Genomic DNA, 27,723 nt, shown 5'->3' on the forward strand with positions numbered 1-27,723 from the left:
TTTGATTTCTACTTTGATTAGCATTGTCATTTTCAGAAGCAGAAATGTTGATGCCATTCTTAAGTTAATATCTTCTTAGTTATGACAGCCGTTAGCCTTTTACTGACATTCAACTGGTTAACTGTTTCCAAGTGAACATCTTTATAAATTAGTGTGAGAAATGCATGCTAAAAATTACTTTGTGCCTAAAGAGTCTGCTTCTTTGTAAAGTAAAAACATGCACATGTATGAAACTGGTTAGGATTGTTTGTTTTTTTAATTTATAATGTCAAAGGCATTATAATTCACAAAATAATTCATTGCGTAACATTGGATCTTGTATATATTAGACGGTAGAAAACTAGCTAAATAAAAGTCTCCTCCCACATTTTAAGAAACTGACCAGAAGTCTTTATGATAATTAGTCTTCTCATGGACTTTTTTTAAAAACTAATTTAATATGTCAAAAAATAATTAGATGCATATTACTCTTTGACTTAACATCAAAGATCATTAGTTCATGATTTAGAGTTAAAAGTGAGCCCAACAAATGGAATTGATCCCAACGACACATTTAATTCTGTTTATTATAGGCTAATTTAGATGCTACTCTTTTATTTCAGTTTGTGTTGTTATGCTGAAAATTGCTTCAAAGTTCTGTTTGTTTTTTTTTGTTGTTGTTTTGTTTTTTTAATTTATCTGTAAAACTGTCATTATGCAAAAAGTTGGTGTAATGTTGCTTAGTAGAAGAATAGCAACTATATGTATATCCAGTTCCTTGATGAATAGTGAGGATTTTAATAAGAAAATGGACTGAGCAAAATAAAGTAAAAACTTTAATAGGTGGTTGATAGGTGGATGGTTGGACTGGGTGATCTCGTAGGTCTTTTCCAACCTTGATGATTCTGTGATTCTGTTGTTCAGATATTTTTTCTGATAGCTTTTAAAATAAAATTGTAATTGGACTACTCACATACCAGAAAGCATGTACTAAAGTATGTTGCTAAATCAGAGTTTAAAATGAAAGTTTTGGAAGCTTGCTCATAAGGCTTGAGCTCTGATTATTTCAAAACAACAACAAAGTAACAACAACAAAAGTCCTATATTCTGGAAAACATTCATTTTATGTTGTGATACTGCAGGGCCAGTGCTGCTGCACTGTATTCCCTTTGAGGAAGTACCGTGTTTATACTCCATGTTTCTAAATAACTGAAGTAATGATATCACCTAGTACCCAGAGTGCAGTACAGCTTTATTGTTGAAGGAAGGATTTATATATACTCAAAAAAGATTACTACTTTTATTATGAGTATTATTATTATTATTATTTGTAATATTAGGTACAATAAATAACTCAGAAAAATAAATACATGTGAAACACGTTTCAGATCTATATTAAAATATTTCCATTTTTTCCGAACATTTTGTTACTCGTGTCAGATTTCCTTCCCTCCTTCCCTTCTTCCCTCCTTCCTTCCTTCCTTCCTTCCTTCCTTCCTTCCTTCCTTCCTTCCTTCCTTCCTTCCTTCCTTCCTTCCTTCCTTCCTTCCTTCCTTCCTTCCTTCCTTCCTTCCTTCCTTCCTTCCTTCCTTCCTTCCTTCCTTCCTTCCTTCCTTCCTTCCTTCCTTCCTTCCTTCCTTCCTTCCTTCCTTCCTTCCTTCCTTCCTTCCTTCCTTCCTTCCTTCCTTCCTTCCTTCCTTCCTTCCTTCCTTCCTTCCTTCCTTCCTTCCTTCCTTCCTTCCTTCCTTCCTTCCTTCCTTCCTTCCTTCCTTCCTTCCTTCCTTCATGAGCTGAGCACCCATTACATGTTGGGCATGATGTGTATATCAGACTAGTGTAAAACTGTCCAAAATTGGGTTTGGACATCCTGGAATGCAAAGGCAGATCCTAACTGTTTTTTCACTTACAGTGCAATAAACTAGCCCTTTAAAATTGTTCAGCTGAAACAGACTGGGTTCTTCCACATGGAAGTACAAACAGATGAGTAAGGCAGGACAGGAACAGAAAGGCAGCTTTTTAACTAGATTTGCACCCTTTCATGAACTACTTTACCTCTTCTCTTAAATTTGGCTTTGTTTGATGACCAGAAAATGTGAATCATCCCACTGGCTGGAAGCATAAACTGCTCTCTAATTTCTGAACTACAGAAATGCTAGTGTGATAGGGACACTACTGACATGTATTTTAGTAAATCAGAGCCCATGAATTCTTACTTCTTATGATTATTTGTTTATTTATTCATTTGTTTTTTCCCCAGATAAATTAACCAGGAGTTATCATTGCAATATTATGTGCTGGAACGCAAACTAAATTTACATTAGATACTAAAAATGTTTCATCTATTGATTTTGAAGGGATAACCTTTATGGTAACATTTCTGAAGTTTAAAATTCATGATTTTTATGGGTTTACTTATTGATTTAGGTTGCTGACCTTCAAAATATCATTAAAAAGACTTCTATTAGGAGAATAATATTCTGAAGTAATCAAAGTGTCATTTAGGTTGACTTTTTTACTGTTATTGGAGGCTTTTAAAAATTTTAACTTTACAGTCTCATCTTTTTATACATGACGCTGCCATCAAGTGGCTATTGAGTAAAGCCTCTGTGCTATCACTCTTTAATTTACCTGATACTTTTTAACAGTTTGATGTGGACATATCCTGTACCTGTTAACTGACAAATAAACTCAATTTATCACTTTCTGGGCCAAAATTATAGAGGTAGCTGCTCAAAAATACATTGAAAAGTGCTTTAAGTGAATGGTATCTCAGTGACATCAAATTCTGTTAGCATTGATTTTTGGATATTTTGGATGTTGTTGCAGTAGAAGTTAGGAATCTGTTTTTTCTGGCCTTCTTGTGAACTACTTTATATCCACTTGTGCTGTATTGCACCTACATATATATGGAAACCTTCTCTTATAATGTCTTGTTTTATATCCATTATTTGAGAATTTCAAAATACAGATGCAGACTACAGGGCCAAGAATTTAAGATGCCACAAAGGGCCGAAATTATCATGACCAATACGTTTCAAGAAATTTTCAGTCAAATAAAGAAGCTGATGAATAAACAAAATTATGTTTGTGATAGACCCACAATTTTGAATCTTAAGGGGAAAATAAACGTATGACTCAGTTTTCAAGAAGATAAAGGCAACACACCAGCATCAAATGGCCATTGCATTTCCTCACAACTGCTACATTGGCATTAATCAACAGCTCTCGGTTCACTTCCATCAGTATGGGGCTATTAACTAATTTTAGGCAAATAATGATAAACATCCCCATCCTCCCAAAGATCATTTGCCTTTTTTCACCCTCTGGAAATGATAATAGAAAATCATGTGCACATTTGCATTTGTATTTACTGTGCTTGAATTAAAGCTGCAAACAGCTCTGATTCACTAATAACTGTTGAAAGTGTCTCATTATTGAGCTACAAAACCTTCAACAAATTAATGAAAATTGCAAATCACCTTGAAAATTGCAGGCTCTTTAGGCCTATGTTGGGTGCTGAGACAACTGCATAAATAGCCTTGTTGTTTAACTCATTCTTTTGAAAAAAATAGCTTTTTTATTACATCGGTTAAAAAAGCATGACTTACTAATTAAGGCATGCCTAAGCAAAATCTTTGATTTTTTGTTATGTCCTGTCTTGTGCATTTGAAAATCAAACTATATTACATATTTCTCCCTTTTATATAATAATCATAACCACAGACTTCTTATCTGATACTAAGCAAATATTTTGGGTACCTTTCTTTCTCACCCCAAACTACATTATGTGCGAACTGATTTTTTGCTGTAGTAAGATAATTAATTCTTAAACATCCTCCCGTGATGTCTCCCTCCAGATTTAAAGCTTAATTAGCAGAAAATGATTCTTGAAGCAAGCAAACAACAATGACAAAAACAACCAAGACAGACCACTAATTATTTATTTGCTCACTGTTTGATTTTTTACTGTTCCAGCAAAATTCTAAATATAAAACTAGTGCATTTCATATATCATGAAGAAATATGTATGGAAGCTCATCTCCAGCTGGTATAAATTTTTGTAGCCTCATTGTCATGGAAATTTTCTCTAGCAAAGTATCAAATTCGTTTATCTAACAGGTAGAGGGATTTCTACAAAATGCTGGGTTTTCTTATATCCAAGAATACCACATCATTGTTCCATTTAGTATCTCTGAGGCAACCCTCGTTAAAGTAAAGTAACATATTTCATCTTGACTTAGATTCAAAATAAAGATCAACAGTTTGCAATTTCGTCCCCTTTTGCTAATATTCAAGTCATCATTAAGTATGTGATGAGTAATGTATGATAGTTTTCTGCATTCAGCATCTTTTTTTATACATATATATATTTTGTAAAGCATAGCAGATGATCTTTATGCATGTAAAACAGAAAACAGGATTTGTGCCAGTGCAGTACAACCACAGGAGAACAGATTTTGCACTCAAATATATATCTGCTGTATTTGTAATTAGAAATGCTTAAATACCAACAAGCCCTCTAAGTACAATTACAAAGAGCAATTCAAAAATTTAGCAAAATCTTTAAATCTTCCATGACACAGCTAGTGCTGGTAATTGACAGATGCCTTCTACTAGAAAAGCTTTTATTTTCTAGATTGATTTCTTTCTAGATTTGAGTAACCTGCAAGATATCCATCATTACTATTTATATAAATATATATTTTAAAATATATAAATAGGTAAATATATAAATATTTAATATATAAATTATCCCAAGTTGGGAGTGACCTACAGGGAAGAACTAAATTGCTGTTTGTCCATCTACGTGGTTACAGATCGATGAGTGAAAAAAAACCAGTACCTTTCATTTTTCCTTTATAACTTTGCTCATTCTAATCCATCACCTTAGTTTTTTCTTTTTGTTGTTTCTTGGTGTTATTATTAATATTGTATCCACAATTTTATTTGCCTGTGCTCTGTCATTCTTGTTCCACTCCACCACCCTGATTTATGTCCTTTTGCCATAAGTACTATGCTGATGTTTGATAGCAGTCTTTGACATCAAATGATGGAAAGATCAAGTATTACTCCTTTTGATTTCAGCTTCTTTATATCCAAACAATGAAAACTCAAATATTTCATTCTAGAAAGGATGAATATTCTTCTTTGTAACGAGAACAGCAGAACAGTTTTGTTTCCTTCTGTTGGTTTTTTTTTGTTGTTGTGGGTTTTGTTTTTGTTTTTGTCTCCCCTGTCTGTGTCTTGCCTGCCGCTCAGTCAGCAGTGAATGCATAATGCTTATAAAACAGCATTTAACTGATGAAAACAGGTCATCTTGCTGTCCAGAATTCTTTTGCTATGGCTTTGTCACAGTCTTGGAGCAATGTTTGTTAGAAACCCTAGAATCATAGAATCATTTGAAACATTAGAAGGGACCTCTAAAGATCATCTAGTCCAACTCCCCTGAAGCAGGGACACCATAGCTAAATCTAGTTGCTCAGAGCTCGGTCTAGCATAACCTGGGATGTCTCAAGGGACAGGACATCTACTGCATCTCTGGACAACTTATGTCAGTGCCTCACGTTCTCTTATTGTGAAAAACATCATCCTTACTTCCAAACTAAATGTCTCTTCTTTTAGTTTGAAATCATTTATTTCCATTTGTCCAGTTGCAGTAGAAGCTGCCAAAAAGTCTATCTAGTTCATTCTTATGACTTCCCTTTATATAGTGAAATACCACTGTCTGGTCTCCTCAGAACCTCTGGAATGAACAGCCCCAGCTCTCTCAGCCTGTCCTCATAGGAGAGGTGTTCCATTCCTTGCAACACTTCTGTGACCCTCCTCTGGATGCGCTCCAACAAGTCTATATCTCTCCTGTACTGAGGACTCCACATCTTCACACAGTACTCCAGATGAGGTCTTATCAGAGCAGGAACGATCACCTCTGTCAAACTGCTGAGCATGCTTCTTTTAATGCAGCCCAGGATACAGTTGGCTTTCTGGGCTGTGAGGGCACATTACTGGCTCATGTCCAGCTTCAAGTCCTTAAAGTCCTCAGATCCAACAAGGTCCTTTTCAGCAAATCTCATAATGTATATGTAACATATATATATATACATACACATAAGTATAAAATAAATATGCTAAGCATATTTAGAATTTACACTCAGCCATTGTTACCATCAGCTTTTCATGCAGTAGAGTGATGAACTGATCACATCTGTTGTCTCTTTCTTTCTTAATCTTTTTTTTTTTTTTTTTTTTTGTGTGTGTGTGTGTGTGTGTGTGTGTATGTTGCTGTACAAAGTTTTGGCCTGCACTGAAGTTTGATGGACCAGTTCCTCAGTTATTTGCTCTTTAAATAGTGTGATGTTGGAGGAATGATTACATACCAAGATTCTACATTAAAAATGTACACAAAGTAATAAAAACTCTGTTTGATCATTCATGAGATTTGGTTACTCGTGAGACTAAGCTAATAAGCATGTGTTCTCCATCAGTACTTGCATACAACTCTCAAATATGAATGGAAAATATATGTATTAAACAGATGTGACACACCATTCTCATGATTTCTTCTTTGCAAGGACTTCTCCATAAGTGAATTTCATTTTCATGGATTTCATGTTGGAGCGGTAATTTAACTTCATATTATGTAAATGTAAACCAGCTTATGATGAGGTAACTAACTGAAAATTACTTCTAATAATACTGCTTTTTCAGCTGGGATGCAGAAGTTTCCCTTAGATTAAACTTGAAACTTCTCCAGTGACAGTAAAGTGCTGTCTAAAATAGCTACTAATATGCAACTGGGACTGGATTAAAAGCTGCTTTAGACACAGAAGGAAGCATTTTATCAAAAAGACATCAAGTATGCTCTGTGTAGAGTGGGAGATTAACATTTATATGAATAACTAACAAGTCATAGTGAATAGGATTTACCTGATTTAATCTATATAAGATACTTTATTTTAGAGGACTTTCACTTGACAGTGGCAGTCTTGAAAATCTGGATCATCAGAATATTGAGAGAAATGTGATACAGCTTTTTTTCTAACATGATTTTGTTTGTTTGTTTTGATGAAAAGAGAAATGCTATGTGTTTTTGTTATATTTATTCTGGTGACCTCATATTTATTCTTGGGACCTCATCTATTTGCAATAATAGTAAATAGGTAAACTTAATCATCTACTGCTTCTTCGTTCTGTTAATTTTTTGGCTGACAAGTAACAAAGAAACCTAAATATGATTTTTGTCTTGTATTGAGTTTGAAAGGACAAAATTCTAGACAACCAGGTTTGCAAGGAAAATGCAGTAATAGTGCTGCATATATTGTTTCAGTTGTATGTTATATCTTCAGGCAGTAGATGAAGTTAGTTATACAGATAAAGGATTTAATATCTAAACCATTTGGTGTAATAAGTTTGAAACTTGGATGGTTTCAGGTAGGTCTAAAGAATTTCTGTCATATGACTGGGTTTGCTTTTGGTTTCACTTAACAATGGAAATGGCCATGGGGGAGGATCTTGCAGTCAACGATGTACACAAATCCAACTTGCCTCCTTTTTCTCCTCTAGAACTTTGAATAGAACTGAGGCATAGATTTTTAGTCTCCTGTGTAAATGGTACGCTTTTCTGCTTCACATTATTAGTAAATACCGCCACAATTTGTATGCAAATCATTTTCAATTGTAAGTTCTTAGAAGGTTGGTAAACAGGCTATCCCGTAGACAAAAATAATGCATGCATCTGTGCTGTGTCAGCTGTACTTAAACAGGTGAAACCAAACAAGTAGAAAGTGGTAATTTCTCCCCATTTTAGTTGTATGGAGTCCTTGTTCTCTAAGAGAGATTTTTTGTCTGAAAAGTTTATGTTAAAAGTAAAAATATTTTAAGAGTCAACATAGCACTGAGTTAAAGGCATATACATTGGCAGAATGATTGGTTATTTAAACTTTGCAGTGAAGCAAGCAGTTTAAAACTAAGCACTAGTGCTTAGGACAATCTATGTGAAGCATGCATTGGAAAACTAAATTTGATGCCCTGCCTCTCCAGTTTACATAAAAACAACACTTCAATTAACCTCAAATTTATTCTGGATATTCAATAGGGACTTGTTTAATTTTTTATTGCTACCTCAGATACTGCAAGCAATAAGAAACTGTAGTTCAAGAGAGGTGATCGAACTCTGTGCTGATGAGGCCTCACCTGGAGTACTGCATCCAGATGTGGAGTCCTCAGTATGGGAGAGACATGGACCTCTTGGAGCACTTCCAGAGAAGGGCCACAAAAATGATTCAAGGGATGGAACACCTCCTGTATGAGGGCAGGCTGAGAGGGCTGGGGCTGTTCAGCCTGCAGAAGAAAAGGCTCCAAGGTGATTGTGACATTTCAGTATCTAAAGGGGAGCTACAGGAAAAAAGGAAAAGACTCTTTAGCAGGGCATGTTGTGATAGAACAAGGGCCTCAAATTTAAGAGGTTAGATTTAAGTTGGCTATAAGGAAAAAGTCTTTTACAGTGAGGATAGTGAGAAACTGGAACAGGTTGCCCAGAGATGTGGTTGTTGCCCCATCTCTGGCATTCGAGGTGAGAGTGGATCAAGCTCTGAACAGCCTGATCTGGCTATGGATGTCCCTGTTCACTGTAGGAGGTTGGACAAGATGACCTTTAAAGGTTCTTTTCAACTCTAAGAATTCTAGGATTCCATATTAATTTATGCATTCCTTAAAATTCTATATCTGATGGATCTAAAATCATGTAACAAGAATTAATAGTGTTATTACTAGTATGTTAGTTGCCTAACAACTAATAAAAATATTATCTACTCCACTTTTAAAAAACTAAGATGTAGAAGACAACAGGTTTAGCTGGGCAGGTTCTTTCAAATGCCTTTTGAGAACTATGAATTTACATCAGCTGAGATCTGGAACGGACTGAGAGGTTAAGTAATATCACAACGTTACCTAATGAACAGCAAGCAGGACCAGAAATAAGTATCAAGAATCCTGCTTTCTAACCCCATTGACCCTGTAGATCATGTTGTTTTCTTTTTTTTTTTTTCCCCTAACATGTTTGCATCTAAGTAGTGTTCAGTACTATAAATTGCGCAAGAGATGCTCCAAAAGTAATGCCTCCTCTTTTATTATTTTGGTCCAGGATGTCAGAGGCAGATTTTGGCGGTATGACAGTAGAGGCTGAACCTTCCTGCTGATATCCCATTACATTTTGTTGCCTTGTGGCAGATGGCAGTAGAGGGGCAGTCTGACAGAATGGTGTCTGACATGGAAGTGCAGATGTGCCATTGAATTCCTCCATGTGGATAAAATGGCATTCAATGATATTCATTGATGTTTGCTGAAAGTTTGTGGAAACCAAACCCTAAATGTGAACACAGTGAGGCAATGGATGGTGAGTTTTGACAGTGGCAACAGTGACAGTGGGTCACCTCCACTTGTGTAGATTTTTAAAAGCGTGGCATGCAGACTCTTATCTTGGACATCACTAGTGAAAACACCTGGTTAATGGTGATGACTGTGTTGAAAAATAGTGTTTTATAGCTGTGTTGCTATGCTTTTTGTATCCTTTGTAGTTTCCATGGAAACTACATAGTTTCATAGGAAGCATTACTTTCAGAGCAACCTACGTATTTGTTTGTTGTCCATCTCATTTTTAAAGATAACGATAACTATGAAATGGGTATTAGTGCTTGCTTAATATTCGGAAGGGTATTTTGCAAACAATCATCATCATTTTCTTTTTCTCATTTTCCTTATCTTACCTCTTGCTGGGGAAAGGAAAAAAAAAAAAAAGGGGGAATAAAAAGAGAGAGAGAAAAAAAAAAAGAAAGTAAATCTGTTGGAGATCTTTACCCATTGAGAAAAGCTGTCATCTGTCTCCCTTTCTTCAGTAGTAAGAACTACAAGAGAGATTATGGTGATGGGAGAAGAAGAGAGCTAACTTTGTGTATGAGCTCAAGAAAGGAAACTTGTGTACCAGAGTTGCATTTGATTGACTGACAAAATAGTAAGATGATGTTTGAAGCAAGAACTGCCTTTTTGTTTGGCAACACAATAGGGTTCTCCTCCTTGAAGGATTCTCAGCACTACTCAGTATAATTATATGATAATTGGCCCCAATAATGGAATGAGTGACATTAGATGGTGGTCTAGGGGGCCCAGTTGTATTATATCTAATCTAATTATGTTTGATACTGACTTTTAATACATCTGGTAGCTATTTCCTTGGTATATAAGTAAGCAGTGTATGCAAGCTTGATGTTTGCTTGGTCTCTGTTCTAAATGCACACAAATTTGTTCTTAGGAGAAACATCAGCTATATCTGCCTCATGTCATGCCATATTCTAATTCCAAACTAAAACTGATTTGTTCCAGAAGATGTCTTGAAGCACAAATATGTTGTGGTTTGTGGAAATGTGGGAGGTGTGATGGAAAGAGCAATTGTCTATAGATTGTACTTCAAAAAAAACACTGCAACTTGCTACAGAAAAGACATAGTAAGTTATTGCTGCCTTGGAGCAACAGTCCACAGCAGGCATTCACCCCTTTGCATGGGACAATATAAACATTTTAGAGGATTTATGAGCATAAAGGAGCATCTGGAGATGATGAGATTGTGTAAGACTAATTTTAGAGTCTGAATTAAACTAATTCCATAGCTGCAAAGTCGCCACTCTTTTCTATCCCCTTCTATAAAGAATATCTATGGACTATGGTAATAACAGTTTTTAACAACCAAGGGCAATGGAAAAGACTTAAGGTACTGTTGGTAGTGGTGTGGTGCACACTGGTTAATTCAGAGTAGGATGTAAATCCTTTATGAAAGATATTTATGCAATCAAGTTTCTAAGGCAAGTTTCTTTTCAGCATTAAGCATCTGGGTTCCATTTTAACATGAATAGATGACTGTCTCTAATTTATTTCCATTTCTCACTTTTTACATAGAATGTATAGCATGCCTTCCTATTTTATTTTATTTTTTTTCTGTGTGTGTGTGAAATTTTACCATTGTCTCCCAGCTTAAAAAAATATGCACATTGAAAATAAATGTATAATTAAAGAAATGGTGCTCAACAAAATAAAGTTTGAAGTTAGTTTTGATTTTGGAAATCTTATTTTCTAACCTGAAATATTTGAAATACTGAAGCAAAAGTTTCACTGATCTTTTTCTTTTATTCTACTCTCCTTCTCCTCCCCTGTGGTTCTTATTGGTGGAATTATTATTTATTTTTCCAGTCCAGCAGTGATACTTGCTGAAGGTTCAGACCTCACTAGGTGGACAAACACAGAGCATTATAAGAGCTCAGTCTCAAATGCCAGAATGGCATATATGACTTGTGAGGTTACATCACAGTTTTGGCCCATCATTTCTTCCCAAAGTGGCTGATGCACAAGAGGAAGCTGGAAGCAATAAATCACTTCACAGTGCTCTACACGCATCCTGCCCTGGGCCCCTCTGGCAATAATATGACTTGAGGCTGACAAGGATAAAATCCTGATTCATTTGAAATCAGTTGGAGTTTTCCAATTGATTTGAAGTTAAAAAAATCATTTGGCTGTGAAGTACTGGGCCAAAAATTATAGTACCAAAGGCTGAAGAAATGATGGCAGATACAAGTTATTCTACTTGAATAACAGAAACAAAAAGACAAAACAAAGCAAAACAAAAAACCTCATCAAAGGTATTTCTGATATGCTTTCTATCAATGCACCAGCAAAATAAATTAAAAATAATAATAATAATAATAAAATAAAGGAATTCATAACCATGAAAGCCTACTTTCTTATGCTTTCACTTCTTGAGATTAATTGAACTATATCTAATAGAAGTTTTGGTGGAAACACTGAAGCATTTAGATCTTCCAAAAATTTTCTGTACTTGCTACAGGGATGCTGAGATAATTTCTCATTTGTTTGTTTGACCACTAATTGATACAGAATGGAGATCTCAAAGTCACTGTGTTTCTCAAAAATAGACCTGAAACTTCTGATATTAAATCTAACCAGTACTGGCCAGTGATTTGAGGGATTTTTAGGTGGCATCGATACATACAGTATAATCACACACATTCAACTTCCTAGCCTTAAAAGCAAATTAGAAAGAATTAATATGGTGTTTCTAAAAAAAAAGAAAAAAACCCTTTTAGGAGTAACCAGAGATTTTCTACAACAGGAACTTCTTGTAGAAATGTGCTTAGCTGTACTAATACTTCATTTATAAGATAATAAGAATTTTAAATTGTTTTCTGGAAGGGAAGAGATTTGTATTTGTCAGCAAAGCTCCAGTAGTTACCAATTCCAGTGCTTCCCTATGTTTCTTCATGCATTGCCCAAGGCTGACAGAAGTTTGATTAAAAGAGGAAGAAATGCCAGATACCACCTCCCTCTCCTGCAACCACCCTGGAGCAATTATGACAATATTTAACTTACAAATCAAAATGACACTATGAGGACCCACCCTTCTAAACAGAAACAGGAATACAATTTTGGTTAGCTTTCCAAGAAAAATGAGAAGATTGCATGAGCTTTCTGCTCATTATACTGTATTTGAATGAAATGCCTTTTGTATTCCACCTTTAAATGCATAGTCTTGTCTTTTTCTCTGTCAGTCTTCTAAGTGCATATCTACCATGGTTTATCCACATCCTGATCTTGTCAAGTCTTGGATAAGTTCTTGCTGGTTTCACCAAGAGCAACATTGTTCCTTTCCTATTATTCGACAGCTTAGTTGTTGAATTCTTTATCTGTTGATCTGGCCATATTACCTTCTTTTCTGCCTCAAGGAGCTGGTGAAGTTTCACTCCAGCCTATATATTTTTTCTTATCTTGTACTTTTGTTCTTCTCCAGCTATGCTAAGCTTGAATTTGTTCATTTCCTAGAGATATTGCTTCAGTATTGACTTTTTTTGTCTTTCAAATCAAGATGTGAATTCATGGGAAATGCACTCACTGCTGAGGACTCAACATTTTCTTCAGAAGGCATGTAAATTAATCTCGAATAAATGATCACTATGCTTCTAAGTGAGAGCGGAGGACTATATACACTATTGGCTTTGTTTCATTTGTCTGCCATTTTAAGATTTCAAACTTCTCAGGTATTTCTAAGTGACTTTTTGTATGCTCCACTACAATTAGAGCTGGTGCGATATTGGTGACTTCCACCAGTTTCTGGTACTGAGTTCTTGAACAGCTCATGGAAATAGGTGGGTGCTCACCAACCTACGACAGATAACAGACTTAGCCTCATCTTTGTGAAGTATCGTAGTTGAATTTGAGATATTTAGCAGTGCTTAGCTAAGACATTCAGATGTCTTTAACTCACCTTCTCGTCTCCTATACTCCAAATCATGATAAGTCAAGCAGTTTTGTAATAGAAAAGATTGGTTTCTCTTTCTATGCCTCTTGATTTTAGGTGGGGATGTTCTTTGGATTTTTTACTGAACAAGGAAATTATCATGACATTTAGTTTTGGGAAACCATCAGCAACCTTCTGAGGCAGAGTGAGGGGAAACAAAATTTGGCTTAAGTACCAAGGCTGAGTTTAGATGTAAATGCTGCAAAACTTAGGTGCTATGTTGAACTACGCTGCATGTCTAGTACTTCAGAAACATCAATGAGTTTTTTACATATTTCCTTTCCATAGCTTCAAATCTTCTTTGGTTTTTGATTGAGTTAGGAAAGACATGCTAACCTCCATGCCATATGCCTACTGCTAATAGCTACTTATGGTTTGATTTTTTTTTTTAATATCATATAGTCTGATATGTAAATTGGCTGTAGAATTCCACCTTCAGTTTAATCTGCAGTAACTTTGTTGCTTACAGTGCAATTTGTGCTGCTGTAATTTAGATTGGAATCTGGATGTGTATGTAAATGTGTGCATGTATACACACATGCAGTGCCTGTTTTCTTAGGTAAATCTGCGGACCTTCATTTTACAATTAAGATTGAATGATCTGTGTGTTGATTACTTTTATGAATGATTTTAGTGTTGCTAATGAGGAAGATAAATAATTTCTGGCTGCAGATGGATTTTGGAGTCAGATGCACACCTTTACAATGTCTTCTGGCTGTTGTCTGTCCTAGGCAGTAACTTTTGTCTTTCCACCTGACATACAGCGCTGAATTTTCTGTAAGCCTCAAACCTCCTTTTCATTTCATGTTGGGGAAAATGGAGGCAGGGGTGTTTAAGCAAGCCATGGGGGAAGTGGGCAAGCCCCAGCCCAGCAGCCTTCCCGTCCCCCACATCTCCATCACTAGCCCAAAGCCGGAACGCATTTGAGCCGAACTGCCCCAGCTCCATCATCTGCGCTGTGCGGAGTCATCATGGCTATGGTGCATAGCTGAGAGCCGGAAAGCAAACAGCTGCTGTAGCCTGATTTGAGTTAAAATAGTGTCAGTGTTTAGTCTGGCGCACTGCTTCAGGAGAGATTGGCAGCTGGGTCAAACAAAGTCATTCCATTGGCTCCCTTCCCAGCCAGCTTCTGCTAGTATTTAGGTACTAGTGCAGCCTAGGCCCCTTTTCTCAGGGATAGCCTAAGATCTGACCGCACCCTCCTTGCTTTTTAAAAAATGCCTTTTCACTCTTTAAGATAAATCCACTATTAGACACTCTGCCACTAATTGTGTATTAAGGCTGTTTTTCTCCCGAAAGCTGACGCATCCTGCTCTTGCCGCGGTGCCGAAAGCAGGCTGTTACAGTGCTGGATTCATAAAAGGGGCCTTTATAGCCGGTGAAAGAATATCTGTGTGCTTAGGCAGGAAACTTTTTGATCCACAGAAAAGCCAGACGACATCTAGGTAAGGCCGTGTATCAAATCTGCTTTTATGGGACAGCGGTGCAATGAGCTCTGTTAATTGCGATCACTAAATGTTTGCATGAGCTTTTTTGATAATCTTTTTAGAAAGTTTAGGAAATAGCCGCTCCCAGGTCTCCAGCTCTTTCTCTCTTCCCCCCTCCTTACTCCTCCTATGGCTTTCATTCTTGCAAAGGCTCCTAATGCTCGTCTCCCTTTTAGCTGCAATGTACAGGGGTGCGTCGCTTCTCGTGCAGGAGGGATCGCTCGTGGCGGTGTGCGGCAAAAAGTTCTGCCATCCAAGGGAACCGCATGTAACAGGGCAGCGGTTGGGAGAGTTTGCAGGGAAAGCTTTCAACTTTTACAGACTGCCTGTGCAATCGTTTAAAAGTAGTTGCAAACCGCTTTGAACTAACAAGGGTTTAATTACAGAAAAGTTTAATGTGGCGATGGAAGGAATATTAAGTAAGTTGTCTTTGTCTTGTACTTTTTAATTTTAGTTGTTGCTTTAGCCTGTTGGGTCACATTTTTTGTCAGCACTGAAGGCTGCCATGAATTGGTAATGAGGGCCCCTTTTGCACATGATTTTGGCACTTGGCCAAAATCAACTTCCCGACGGCAAGCTTTCTCTAAAAGAACCTGAAGCATTTTTTTGTGATTAGGAATCATGTCTGAAAGCTGCCACAACCAGTTGTGTAGGCATGTCAAAATGACTTTATACAGTATATCTGAGCATTCGGGGAGGGGAGAGAAGAAGGGAGGTGGGGGGGGGGGGGGGGGGGGCTGTTTTTTCCTAATGTACCAAATTGTTGCTATTAGCAGCCTGAATTTCCACAGCTCATGCAACTCCAAAAACCAGGCTGCAGGGAGCGAAGGCATAATGGGAATCACTGGCACCTTTATATTTCTCAACACGCCAAAGCAGCCCAAACTATCACGTTTAAGCAGGATACAGTGTTAGGGATTGCTTAAAACACGTGTGGATGTAAAGCAGATGAATCCTTAAACTTTTAATCTCAGTACATTTTGCTCAGTACACAGTAAGTAATGATGTTTTCTAGAAGTTTCTTTGTTTGAATTGCATAAATGAAGCTTTCTGCTGTAACTGTTGAAAAATACGTGCCTAGATGCACTGATGGGGGAGTATGCAAGGGAAAGCTCGTCTGTGCCTCCGGATTTATTCTAATTCCTTCAAGTCTGGGTATGTGTCCGAGCTGCAAGACAGGGAGCAGGAGTTGGGCTGTCCTTTGTTGTTGAAAAGGGGGAAAGCAAGTTAGTCTAAACATGAGGAAGGAGCTGCAAAAGTTCACGTTTCAAGGGTGCTCCAAGTTCCGAAACTTGTGGAGCTCATCAGTACAGTAAATGGATGATTATTCCTCACTGATATTACACAAACAAATCTGGCACCGTAAGGGAATGTATTGTACACTTGAAGGTTTTGAGAATTTAATCTCTGTTTAACAAAGCAGCCCAGCAACTGGAAGTTAAGGACCTCCTCTGACACGCAGTGTGTACTCTATCCTGCTGTCTTTTCCATGTGTGTGCGATGTAAGACAAAGTGCGCCAGGCAGGCTTTTTGTTAGGTGTTTTTATTTTACATGGCAACTCTTGTGGCTGCAGCCCTGGAGTTGCCTGTTTCTGCCTCGGTGTGTTGTTTGCTCGTGAGCAGTGCCCTCCGTGCGCACAGCGTCGGTGCAGAGCAGCCGTTCCGCACCTTCCTGCGCCCTGCCCCCTGTTCGGTCCCCTGTGCAGTAGTTCCTGCAGTTAAAATGAGCTTTACAGGTATTGTCTTTCTGCTGTTCAAGCGTGCATTTTCTGTAAGGTGTCTGTGTCTGTGTGGGTGTCTGTGTTTGCTTTATTACATAACGCAAGGCATAAATGGACTGAGGAAAAACGTTGTGCTCCGGAGACGGTCCAGTGCCTCGACTTGCCTGGGAGAGTTTGCTCGTTGTTACCTTGCAGGAGACTGAATCTCCATGAAGTCTCCTCAGAGTTTAATCGTAGCACGTATCATTTACAATGAAAGAAAGAAGACAAGATGAAAATGTTGGGAAAAAAAAAAAAAAATAGATGCAGAAAATGAGCAAACTAAAATAACATGCATAATGGCTACTTCATTTTTCTGGGACATTTTAAAAGTTTTATGACAGGGAGAAATACATCGCAGGTGAATCATATTTTCATGTGAAGTACAGTGAAAAAATGGTCAGGTTGAATTCTAAAGTAAATGTGACAGTAAAATTTTAGCAAATAATTATGAAATTTATTTACCTGTGCGTGGAAGTAATTTCTCATGAATTATTAAATTAGATGCACTTAATTTCAAATATGCATATACTCATTCAGTTACTGCAAAACTAGAACTGTAAGATGTTTTCTTGTGGTATTCCTAGCTTTACCAATAAGGTTTTACTGTGAAATAGAGAGGACATGCTAGTGCACTGCTTCCAGAGGTTTTTGGTTCTATTTTGGTTGTTGAAGAGCTGTGTTGTAAATCAAAGCAAGTTATGCTCCAAAAACTTTCTGAACGCTTTCTAAATCTGGAGTTAAATTTTGTCTGATAGCATGCCTGAAGTGTAAATTTAATATATGAAGTAACAGAGAGTTTTACATAAATCTTACCACATTATAAATTTGGCTTTTGATTGCATGTACTGAATTAGAGCTTTTCTTCATCAGGAAATATATCATCTGTATGAATATATGCACAAGTCACATTTCTATCAAATAAATAAGCATTCTGCATTCATAAATTTTGAGGTATAAAGCTGAAAATATATAGATACTGTATTCTTTCCTTAAATACTAAACCAGGAGATTAATATTTCATTGCAGCTAGGTTGGAAAAAAAACTGATTAGCTACTTCTCCTGAAACTATAAAAGGTGAAACATACTAAGTAATCTGCATTATGGCATCTTTATTTTTAACAGCTGTCTGAAATAACATGTCTCGAATCTTCCTACTTGGAGGGCTTTATGTTTTCTATTTGCTTGCAAGCATATCATGAAGGAGTACAGTTATAAGGCTTAACTTTAATTTCGTATATTAGATTTCACTGCACAGAACAGTTGAACTCCCAGTTACCTATTCTAATGCAGTAAACAAACAAAAAACAACAGCAACAACAACAAAAAAAATAAGGAATTCCATGTTTAAAATATAAATTGTTGCTTTGTAGCTGACATTTTTAATGACTCTTAGACATCAGTGAACTACATGTTTTAGTCATACAGTATAAATGTATGTATCATTGTACATTTGAATAAAAGTAACAAAGGTATTTGTAAAATACTGTAAATTGTATGGAAAAAAAAACAAACAACTGTAGAACCCTTTTTAGTTTGTCAAAGCAGCATGAAGTCATGTAGAAATAGCTTTATTCCTCTGCAGATTCTACTGCATGTTTTAAAACTTTAGAAATGAAACCGGGCAGTTCTGAGTTGTGGGTTTTTTTGTGGTTTGTTTTTTTTTTGCTGTTGTTTTTTAAGCAAACTTTTCATTCATATAAACTAAGCACTTTGTTCTATATGTTCTAAATTCCAGCAATGAGATAAATAAATTGCTGCATTGGATGAAATATAATTATTGAATTTTGGCAGAACTTCAGTGAACTCTGCCATGAAAGATTAATGGGCACAGTGCGCTCTTAGATTCTAAAGTAACAGATGAAGATAAAGGGAGTGCATAGCAGGCTCCAACCTTTGTGGTTCGGAGAAAATAGAAATGATGGGTGAATGTTAACTTTTGGCATAAACTGCTAATGATAATATTTTGTCATCTTGGTGATAAAAACTACAGAAAGAGACAAGAAATTCTCTTCATTTTTTTCTTGCTCTGCTTCCCATTTGTTTTATTTTATTTTTACTTTCTTTTTGTCTGCATTTGTACTGCTCTGTATTCTTGCAAATGGGAGAGAGGAGCAGGCAGACTACTTGCAGGATGCAGTAATACTGCATGCTAATGAAATCTCTTCCCATCAGCACATATGTGGTTTTTCACTAGAATTATGATTTTGGTTTGTGATTATGCTCCAGTGATTTAAAAACACAGGTAGAATAGCACCGGCTGCATAAAGGCTGCTTGCAGACAGTGGTTTTTGTTGTTGCTTCATCTGTTCACTCTCTCCCAAACCTGAACAGTTTACAACACTTGTTTTGACTGACAAATTGCTGCCACAACCACAGAATAATATTCTGCTGGGCTTTTAAATTATTACTGTGCAAAAATAGTGTTTTTAATCAAGAACAATGATCCACTGTTAGGCCAGCCAAGCTCCCAGGGAAGGATCATCAGAGCAGTGAGGGTTTCTTAGTTCTTCCTGCCGGCTCTTTCCCCATAAGAGAAGGGCTCTGGGTCAGCACTGCTCCAGGCGGTTGGGGCCTTCCACCACTGGGGCCAGGCACAGTGCCTGCCTGGGTGACCCATACCTCAGCCAGGTGCTTCTCCAGGCAGCAGCTGGGCCCTGGGGCAGAGTGCCCGGCTGGCAGCCAGGTGGGGCCTTTGCCAGTGCACCCAGAGTGCCCCATGCCTGGGGAATTAGGCAGGGAGGATGTATCCATGGGTGGGTTTTTCCCTTGCTCCTTACTTCCCCATAGCTAACCTGCCGCTAAGGCAGAGTGCGTTCAGCTCCTATGTTGTAAAATGGCAGATATCCAGGATCCAGGATATATTTCATGACTTCAAAGACATTTCTGCTCTCCTTCCCAGTCACATCCTTAAGCTCATGATGACAGCGTTATGAGTGGAATAGTAAAGATGCATACAGGCGAGGGCCTGATCTCAGCCCATTGAAGTTACCAGGGAGAACCCTCCCTCACTGTGTGGCTCTGGGGATCCCACGCTTGGCCTGTCTGTGGCCTGCCAGAAGCTGCGCCTTGTCCCTTCCCTCCCTGCTGCACAAACAGGGCTGGCACTGCCATCTTCCCTGGGCTTCTCTGTCAGTTTTGCTGGCACTCCTCAAAGAGGAAGGCTTGCTGACTAACAGGCTTGAGTACTCTTCCTGGATTTGCAGAGGAAAAAAAGCCCAAGCCCTTATTTTGTCCATGTGTAGTCTTTTTTATTGCCTTTCTTCCCTTCCAAAAGTTAGTCTTGCAGCTGACCTTCATTAGCTCCATTAGTACCACTGATTCAATCAGAGCTCAGAAAGTGTGGCTACCTGCTTGCTAGTGTCTCCCTACTGAAGTGCTGCATTAGATGGTCTGTGCTCAAGCTGAAATGGATTTACACGCTAGGTCTATCATTTTCATAATCAGACATCATTTTTCTTACAGTAACATTTATTTTTGGATGTCTTCGTATTCAAATAGAAAAGCAGATTTATATCTTTTGTAGAGTACAGTAGAGTGTTTCATTTAACTTGTAAGCATACTCAGTTGGAAAACCTTTAACTAGTTATATTTGCAGCGTGCCTGTGTTTCCAAGTGGATCATGGTCCCTTTTTCTTTTGGGTTTAAGCAATTCATGGAAATGAAAAAAAAAATAATTAAAAACCTAATACTATAACCACAGTCAGAGGAGGAATATTATGCCATGGACAACAAATGTATTTGCAACATGAAGACAGATTACACTTTCACTGCAGTGAGATTATGGACTGTTAACATATTCAGTCTCTTAAAATATAATGCATACTTTTGCAGAAATTACCTGTGCAACCCAGGGAATACTCCTGAGCATTATTTGAGTACATAGTAGTTGGATGAAAGTTTAAATTCCAGCTGTAGTAATATGGATTGGAACCACGCTGTTCCCTCTGGGCCGGAGAGACCCATGGGCAGCAGCAACAGCTGTAAGATGGAGGCACCGGGATGTCTCTGTGCTGGCTGCACAGTTGGCTGAGTGTGGCAGGAGGGCTCAGGCAAGCCAAGACCACCATGACTGCAGGTGTGTTACTTTGCTGCTTACTAGCACAGCAACTGCCTTGCAATCCTGACATCAGCTCTGCTGTGAGCCTCTCCCAGAGTGGGACGCTCTTCATGCAGCTGCAGTTCCAGAGCCCTTAGCAGCAAGCAGTTACACAGGCAGTGTGCTGGGAAAGGGCTTTATCCCAAGGGGGATCCTCTGTGGCTTCGTGTCTTACCACATAACCTACCTCCTGAATTAAAGGTTGAAGACACTAGGCAGGAGGATGTGGTTTTTTAGATGTAAAACATTGTGAAGACTTTTCTTTAAGCACCATAACTGACAAACAGATTAAAATATTCTAAGGCAATATTTGGATTTTTTAGTTACATGCACGTAGTGTTGGTCAAAATAGCAAATTATGCTGAAATATAGTCTGTAAATCTAAGCACTTTACCCTTTGTAAAACTACGTATACTGGTCTCTGTTTCTGACAAGACCATCCCAGGGCGTGCCAAGTCTCCTGGGGATTGAGCATTACAAATTCTCAGCCTTTCCCTTCCACTGTGATACACTGAATTTTGCATGTCAACATTATACTCTTCCAAAACATGGATGAAGTGTTGTAAAGAAGAAAGAGTTTTCATGGAAATCTGAAACTTTTGTTTTGTTTTGTTTTGTTAGTAAATAGGAACAGTGATGTAAAAAACCGGTTATGTTTGGTTTGTGCTGAATGGAGGAAGCAGAGGAGGAAGATTAAGTTTAGAAAACCCACCCTAATTGTCTAACTCAATATCTGCAATCTATGAAAATATTTATAAGAGAATTGAAATACCATTAGACTCTGAGATCACAGTTGAAATAGCTTTTTGTAATCTTGGAGTATGGCTGAAGAAGCAGAGTATTTGACTATACTCATTTATTAACAGTAGGAAAGAAAGGAATACTGAAAGGGAGATCCAGAAGCTTACAGGATATCTCATTTGGTGGTATGTATCAGTTCACTAAATTCCAATTCCTTGACCAGTAATAATGATTGTTAATGTGCATCTTTTATGACTTTCAGAGCAAGAGAAGCCAATTTTGGGAGCATGTTCACTGTGATACCTTCAGTGGTAAGTACCCAAACTGCAATCAAGTTTATTACATTTTTGTAGAGTAGAGGCCTTTTGGAGACCACACTTGCTGCAGCTTAGTCACACAGAGGCTTCAAATGTCGTTCTGGAATAATAGGGTAGTAATATGATATACTCTATAATGAAAATCGGTGTAAAGCACAGGTGGTTGCTAGTATTTGTGTGGTCAGATATAAAAGCTTCACTATGGGCACAACCTACTGCTTTCCCACTTGAGGAAAGAATAATTAAAAGTGGTTTCCAGATGTGCTGACCCACGTCTGCCATTTCTAAAAGTGAATTTTGCAAAAGCAAACTGGTCTACATTGCACTCATCATTATAAAGCTGTTGATGGTTGAGAGAAGGTTGGGAGCATCAGTACCCTTGCTTTAAAACTGAGGTGTCTTTAAACAACAGATGGTAGCATTTTCTTTTCTTACTGTGTTCCTAGGGTTTTCTGTGAGTAGTTCATAGCTGATCTGTAGCAAACTTGTGAAATCTATTTGGACAAAAAATAACATCTATTTCATACAGATGAGGAGTGGTTCATTGCTAGCAAACTGATTTGCACCCAGAAACTTACCATAAGATGGTACTGCCATTGTTTCATTTCTTAGTAATGCGTTGAAAAAAATGGCACCCAATGCACTACATTTCATCTTTATCCTAATTTTCAAGCCTGGAAATGTAAAATGCATTTTCTAATTTTGACTTTGTAGGTACATAAATAGTTAGAAAACAAGAAAAAACAAGCTAAAAAGTGATCTGTAATTCATCTCAAAATGGAAAACAGAAAAAAATGTAAGTTATAGGCTTATATAATGCGTTGTTAGTTGAATTTTCTGGGGAAAAAAATAGAACAAAATTCAGAAAAGATGCTACGTTTTAAAATATGTTTAAAAGGAGATTTTGGCTCTCTTAATTTGGCTAAATACAGATTTTTAGGGCAAAATGATTGTCCTAATATCTATGTAATTTCATTAGACTTTGTATTGCCCCTCAAAATCTTGTCGTCATAATAAACTCCCTGTTTCAAAAGAATTTTTTTCCAACTCCAGAAGAAGCAACATGGAAGAATGCCATGCCTGCCATCATCTTAGTAGTGCTTCTGCTAGCACCATACCCATTACTGATTCCCACGTCTTCTAGGGAAGTTAAAGAAGTGTAGGTTGGGATCTATAGGCTGAAGATCTTTGACTATTGACCAGGCTGCTAAATAATATGAAAATATATATTTTTTTTAATACTTTGTGTAATATTGCCTGACCTTTGCGTGCATTTTATTTACTTATTTCTGCAGATGTGACTCACAACATTCCTTGTCAAGCAAGTGTCTATTCTTTAACATTTGATTTTAGGGAAATACCAATAGTGAATAAATTAAATGTTTTTCATGTGTTTCCTCTTGGTCTTTTCCACAAGGAAGTTGATTTTCTGTTTAAGTTCCTCTCCCTCTAAGCAGAATTGAAGCACTCTTTTGAAGTGTGTAGCTCCTGGAATACTTCAGTAAAGGCTGAAATTAGTCAGAAAAACAACTGCAAACAACTGCTCAGATAAAATAGTTTTTAAAATAAACCACTGCATTTAGTAGACTGTGCTCAGGTTTTTTGTTTCATTTTGTTTTGTTTGAGTTGCTTTTTTTTTTTTTTTTTGCATTCATTTGACAGTGTAAAACATTGCAAGTTGTTACAAAGACACTGACAGGTTCAATGAGAGACTCAGAATGCAAACTTGTTAGCAAAGATAAGTGCACCTGTGTGTTCTCTGTAATAACATAATAACCCAGAAAAGTCATAATGCTGGTAAATTAGAGTGTTCTCTCTTGAATATTTTTATATCTCTGAGATAGAAAGTCCAGATCCAGGGTGCTCAAGGCACATTGAAGGTACAGTGAAACATACAGCCATTGAGCAGAATATCAGTAACTGCATTGTGAAAATGCTGATCTTACAAATATTGGTTGTTAGAACAGCAGGGTGTTTTTTTTGTTTGTTTGTTTGTTTGTTTTTTGGTGTGTTTTTTTTTCATGTACACAAATATTTAATAGCAACTTTTTACATTTTAATAACTGAGTTTAGCATATCTGTTTTGATAGAAAGTTACCAGTGACTGGTTTTACAAATACGTTACTAACATACACATATGCATTTAATATTACATCACATTTAGATCATCGTTTGCCCAGGAGATGGAATTTTACCACACTGATGTTATCAGTCCTTTTATTTTCTGGCAAAACGACACTCAATGTCAAGCTTAGTAATGTACACCAAACTATAGACGTTCAGATGTGAAAACATGCAAAATGAATGCCACCTTGCTATTTAATTCACAGACTATTGCTAGTGTTTACTGTCATAAATTGACTGTTATCATCAGAATCCAGCTCTGTGACCTCACTCAGTATTTTGTATTGGGTTTTTTTGTTTGTTTTGGTTGTTGTTGTTGTTGTGCCAAAGGTGTATTTTCTCAGGAATTCAGAGTAAGACGAAATAAGTAACTTACTAAAAAATAGATTATTTAATTACCGGGCATTTTATATCCTTGCTACTTGTAGAGATCTGAGAACTTGTTGATTAGTAATATTCTTATGAGTTGAAAAATAAAATGCTGACCTGACTGAAGGAGATGCCAGAAGTTTTCTGAGGCTGTGTATCTACAGACATAAGGAAAGCGGCATATTGGCAGGCAGAGATGCTGCTTTGACCAACAGATGTAGGAGACAACTCACAGATCTTCCCTCAAGTGCAACAAGCCTGTCTCCTGTACTTAGCTTAGGTGATATCCTTCTACATAAAACTCTGCCAGGAACTGAGTACAGTTGTGTGAGCTGTTGTGTATATATGAGTTGTTGGCTACTTATTGACAGTTTTTCAAGAACATCCTTTTCCAAGCATCTATACCCTTCTTGTTTGAAGTATTCCAGTGTTCAACAAGTACAGTACACACTCTATTTCACGCAGCAGAAATTAGAGACAACCTGCTTTATATTTTATTTCATTATGAACATTTTTTTTCTTTTTTGCCTTGTGTTTAATACCTCTTTGTAAATCTTGCCAGCATTTCTTATGTTTTACAAATACCAGTTCTTTGCAATAATTGAAAGACTTTGTCTGTGGGTTCACAATTAGCTGCTATAAGAAAATGGTCTGTAATCTTAGAACAGTTGAATAAGACCTTGGAAAAGAGCAGACTGCAGAAACTGAAAAGCTATTTAATATTAAGACTGTTTTTAAATAAAAAAGAATATCCCCCAAACCAAAAAGTACAGATAGGAGAAAGATACACTGAAATGTTTCCAAAACCTGCATTCTTTGACAGTTTTAATGAACTGACTTTACAGAACTTGAAAGTCAGAAAGAATTTTCTTGTGTGTAAAGAATTGTTGACGCTTTGGAAATTTTTGCTTTCTGAAATAGTAACAAAAATATATAAAAATTATTTTATAAATAAAGGAGTAGGTGAAACAAATCAACTTTAATAATAACAGTTGTGAAATACTTCATTTTGATTTTTTTTTTTTTTTTGGTGCATATTTATATTAGAATTTGGACAAAATATTTGAACTTTTGACCAAGTGTCAGTAGAATGTTTCATCAATTTCTGAACTATTTATTTTGTTGCTGTTGTTTTTTAATGGAAAATGAATTGACACATTTCCTTGCGAGTTACTTTGATTTTGGTAAACCAACCTTTTTTGAGGGAAAATTTTCTAAAATGTTTCCTGGTAACAGTATCACGTGACAAACATATTGTGCATTTTCTGCCTTTTTAATCTTTGTGTTTCTGGCTTTGTACAGTGTGAAACATTAGCAGATTATCAACTTCAGATGTCAGTTCTCCTGTTCCTTTTTAAAATGAAGTATCTTGCAAGAAATATATGCAGTCCAGCTCAAATGCTTTGGCTGTGGATAAGCCTCATTTACTCATGTCAATACAACCACTGAAACCACTGAAAGTTGGGTGCTTACCAGTTCTCAAGGTCAGCATGTGTTACACCACTGTAAATATATCCTATATGAGACCTGCTCGCAGGTCGTTGAGCTGAAAATAAGCATGAACACAGCCATACCCTCAGTTCTCAGTTACTGCCCCAAGACTTCATCTCTTTCAGTTTTCCCTCGCAAAAGTACCCAAAGCTGCAGCCAAAGCAGTGTGCCTGCTTCGGACCAAATAGCAGCAAGACATGGTCCTTAAGAAACCTGAGGCAGTCACCATGCAGATATCACCACGATCTGTCCCACTGCATGATTGGCCTCCTCCCTGCATCAGACCTTTTAACTGGGCTAAAATCCCATGGCATTTTGTGGTTCCCTAGTAACAACGTGTTGTTTAAGACAAGCTTAGGGTCTCAACTCTTTATGTGGTTGTCATTCAAACTGATTTTACTACTACATTTTAAATTTTTTTATGAGGGAATATCTTGTCAGGTGTTATAGGCATTGTGCCTTCTGTTCTTGTGTGAATTTGCCAACTGTAGCAATAAAACTGGAGTCTCTTCCTCTGTTTCGCTAAAACCTTCTCCTTATTCTTTCCTAATCAAATGCATTGGAACTGAGACTAATTCTAATCAGTGCTGATTCAGCTATACTGGAGACACTGAAGAGTCAATATAAGTATTTTTTTTTTTCTTTATAGGTTTTTGTGATAAAGCAAATTTTTTGTTTTGAGCTTCTTAGTACTCTTTCTTAGAATTGTCTCCCAAGTTCAGATCATAAAATCATAGAATGGCTTAGGCTGGAAGGGACCATGATGATCCTTGAGCTCCAGCCCCCTGCCATAGATCAAGTTGCCACCCACTAGATCAGACAGCCCAGGACCCCATCTGGCCTGGTCTTGAACACCTATGGGAATGGGCATCTTATATGAGACCTGCTCGCAGGTCCCATACTTTACCACTCTCTGAATAAATAATTTCCCCCTAATATCTTATCTAAATCCCCCCTCATTTATTTTAAAACCATTCCCCTTTGTCCTATCACTATTAGACCATGAAAAAAATCAGTCTTCCTCCTGCTTCTAAGCTCCCTTCAAGTACTAGAAGGCTGCAATGAGGTCTTCCTGGACCTGGATCTCTGTATCAAGCTAATAAGGCCAGCTCTCTCAGCCTTTATTCATAGGAGAGGTGTTCCTGCCCTTTGACCATCTTCGTGTTTCTCCTCGTTGCGCTTTCCAGGAATTCCTCATCCCTCCTGTGCTAGAGGCCCCAGAAGATTAAAGGTTTATTGTACATCTCTGAGAAATGAACCCTATTCATTTAGGAACGTGATATTAGTTTCTCTATTTGTTGTTCAATGTGAGTACATGTCGGTACAATGAGAGCAGTAGCTACTGACAGACACTCCCTGCTTAGCTGTGAGTATCTTGATTGTCTGGAGTGTGGTGTTCTGCTTCAGGTGATGTACGGTGAGAAGAAAACAGAGAACATTGGTTCTCTGTTTTGACAATCTGACTTCCAAGGGAAATTTGAACGGACTCACTGAAGAAATGTTTGGGAATAATGGGAATATCTGGTGTTGCTCTGGGGCAACGTGGTGAACTAGACAATCTCTTGTGTTCTCTTCAGCTTGTCTTCCCATCCCCTCAGTCGTTTCCCTCATCCTTCTATTTCTCCCCCATTCCCACAGTTTTTGGAAATTCTAGGGAGTAATTATGTGCAGAAGTTGTGGTGATTAAGCTTAAAAAGAGTCAACAAAATTTAATTTCTTTCATTGTGATAATATTTGATGTCTGGAAGACTGATCTGTAACAGAAGAGTTGCTTTAGCTAGTGGCATTTGAGAAAATAAATCTCTTCAGCCTTTATAATGGCTCCTTTTTGCAGTTACATTTCCTGGTGCTGTGCCGGAATAGCTGAGGTGCTTTCTGAAATGAGGAGGGAGAACCTTCCTAGAACTCTCTGGTACAGGAGAAAATTCTCTGTGCTCTGTCTTTTTCCTGTCCATATGTCCGCTGTCACCAGATGCATCTTAAAAATTCACTGGGATAGAA

The 27,723-nt window shown here is 37.3% G+C and overlaps 1 protein-coding gene across 39 annotated transcripts in view; it reads left to right on the forward strand.

Annotated features, from left to right (window-relative positions):
- LOC107322457 (uncharacterized) overlaps positions 1-27,723 on the forward strand; it is a 416,365-nt gene that overhangs the window by 209,870 nt on the left and 178,772 nt on the right. For 35 of the 39 annotated variants that reach the window (XR_014938941.1, XR_014938924.1, XR_014938907.1 and 32 more), the window contains one exon: positions 21,684-21,732. The exons of 1 other annotated variant lie outside the window; for it this stretch is intronic. Coding sequence is in view for 5 of the 38 variants with exons in the window: in XM_085527609.1 (XP_085383735.1) it covers positions 21,684-21,732 (49 nt within the window). In the remaining 33 variants the exon portion in view is untranslated. Of the gene's footprint in view, positions 1-14,641; positions 14,779-21,546; positions 21,607-21,683; positions 21,733-27,723 lie in introns of those variants that run through there. 3 more of the 39 variants (XR_014938972.1, XR_014938981.1, XR_014938977.1) reach the window with 2 other exon arrangements.

This window comes from Coturnix japonica, chromosome 1 (genome assembly GCF_054131305.1).
Source record: "Coturnix japonica strain WE chromosome 1, WE-NBRP24, whole genome shotgun sequence".
Lineage (NCBI taxonomy): Eukaryota > Metazoa > Chordata > Aves > Galliformes > Phasianidae > Coturnix > Coturnix japonica.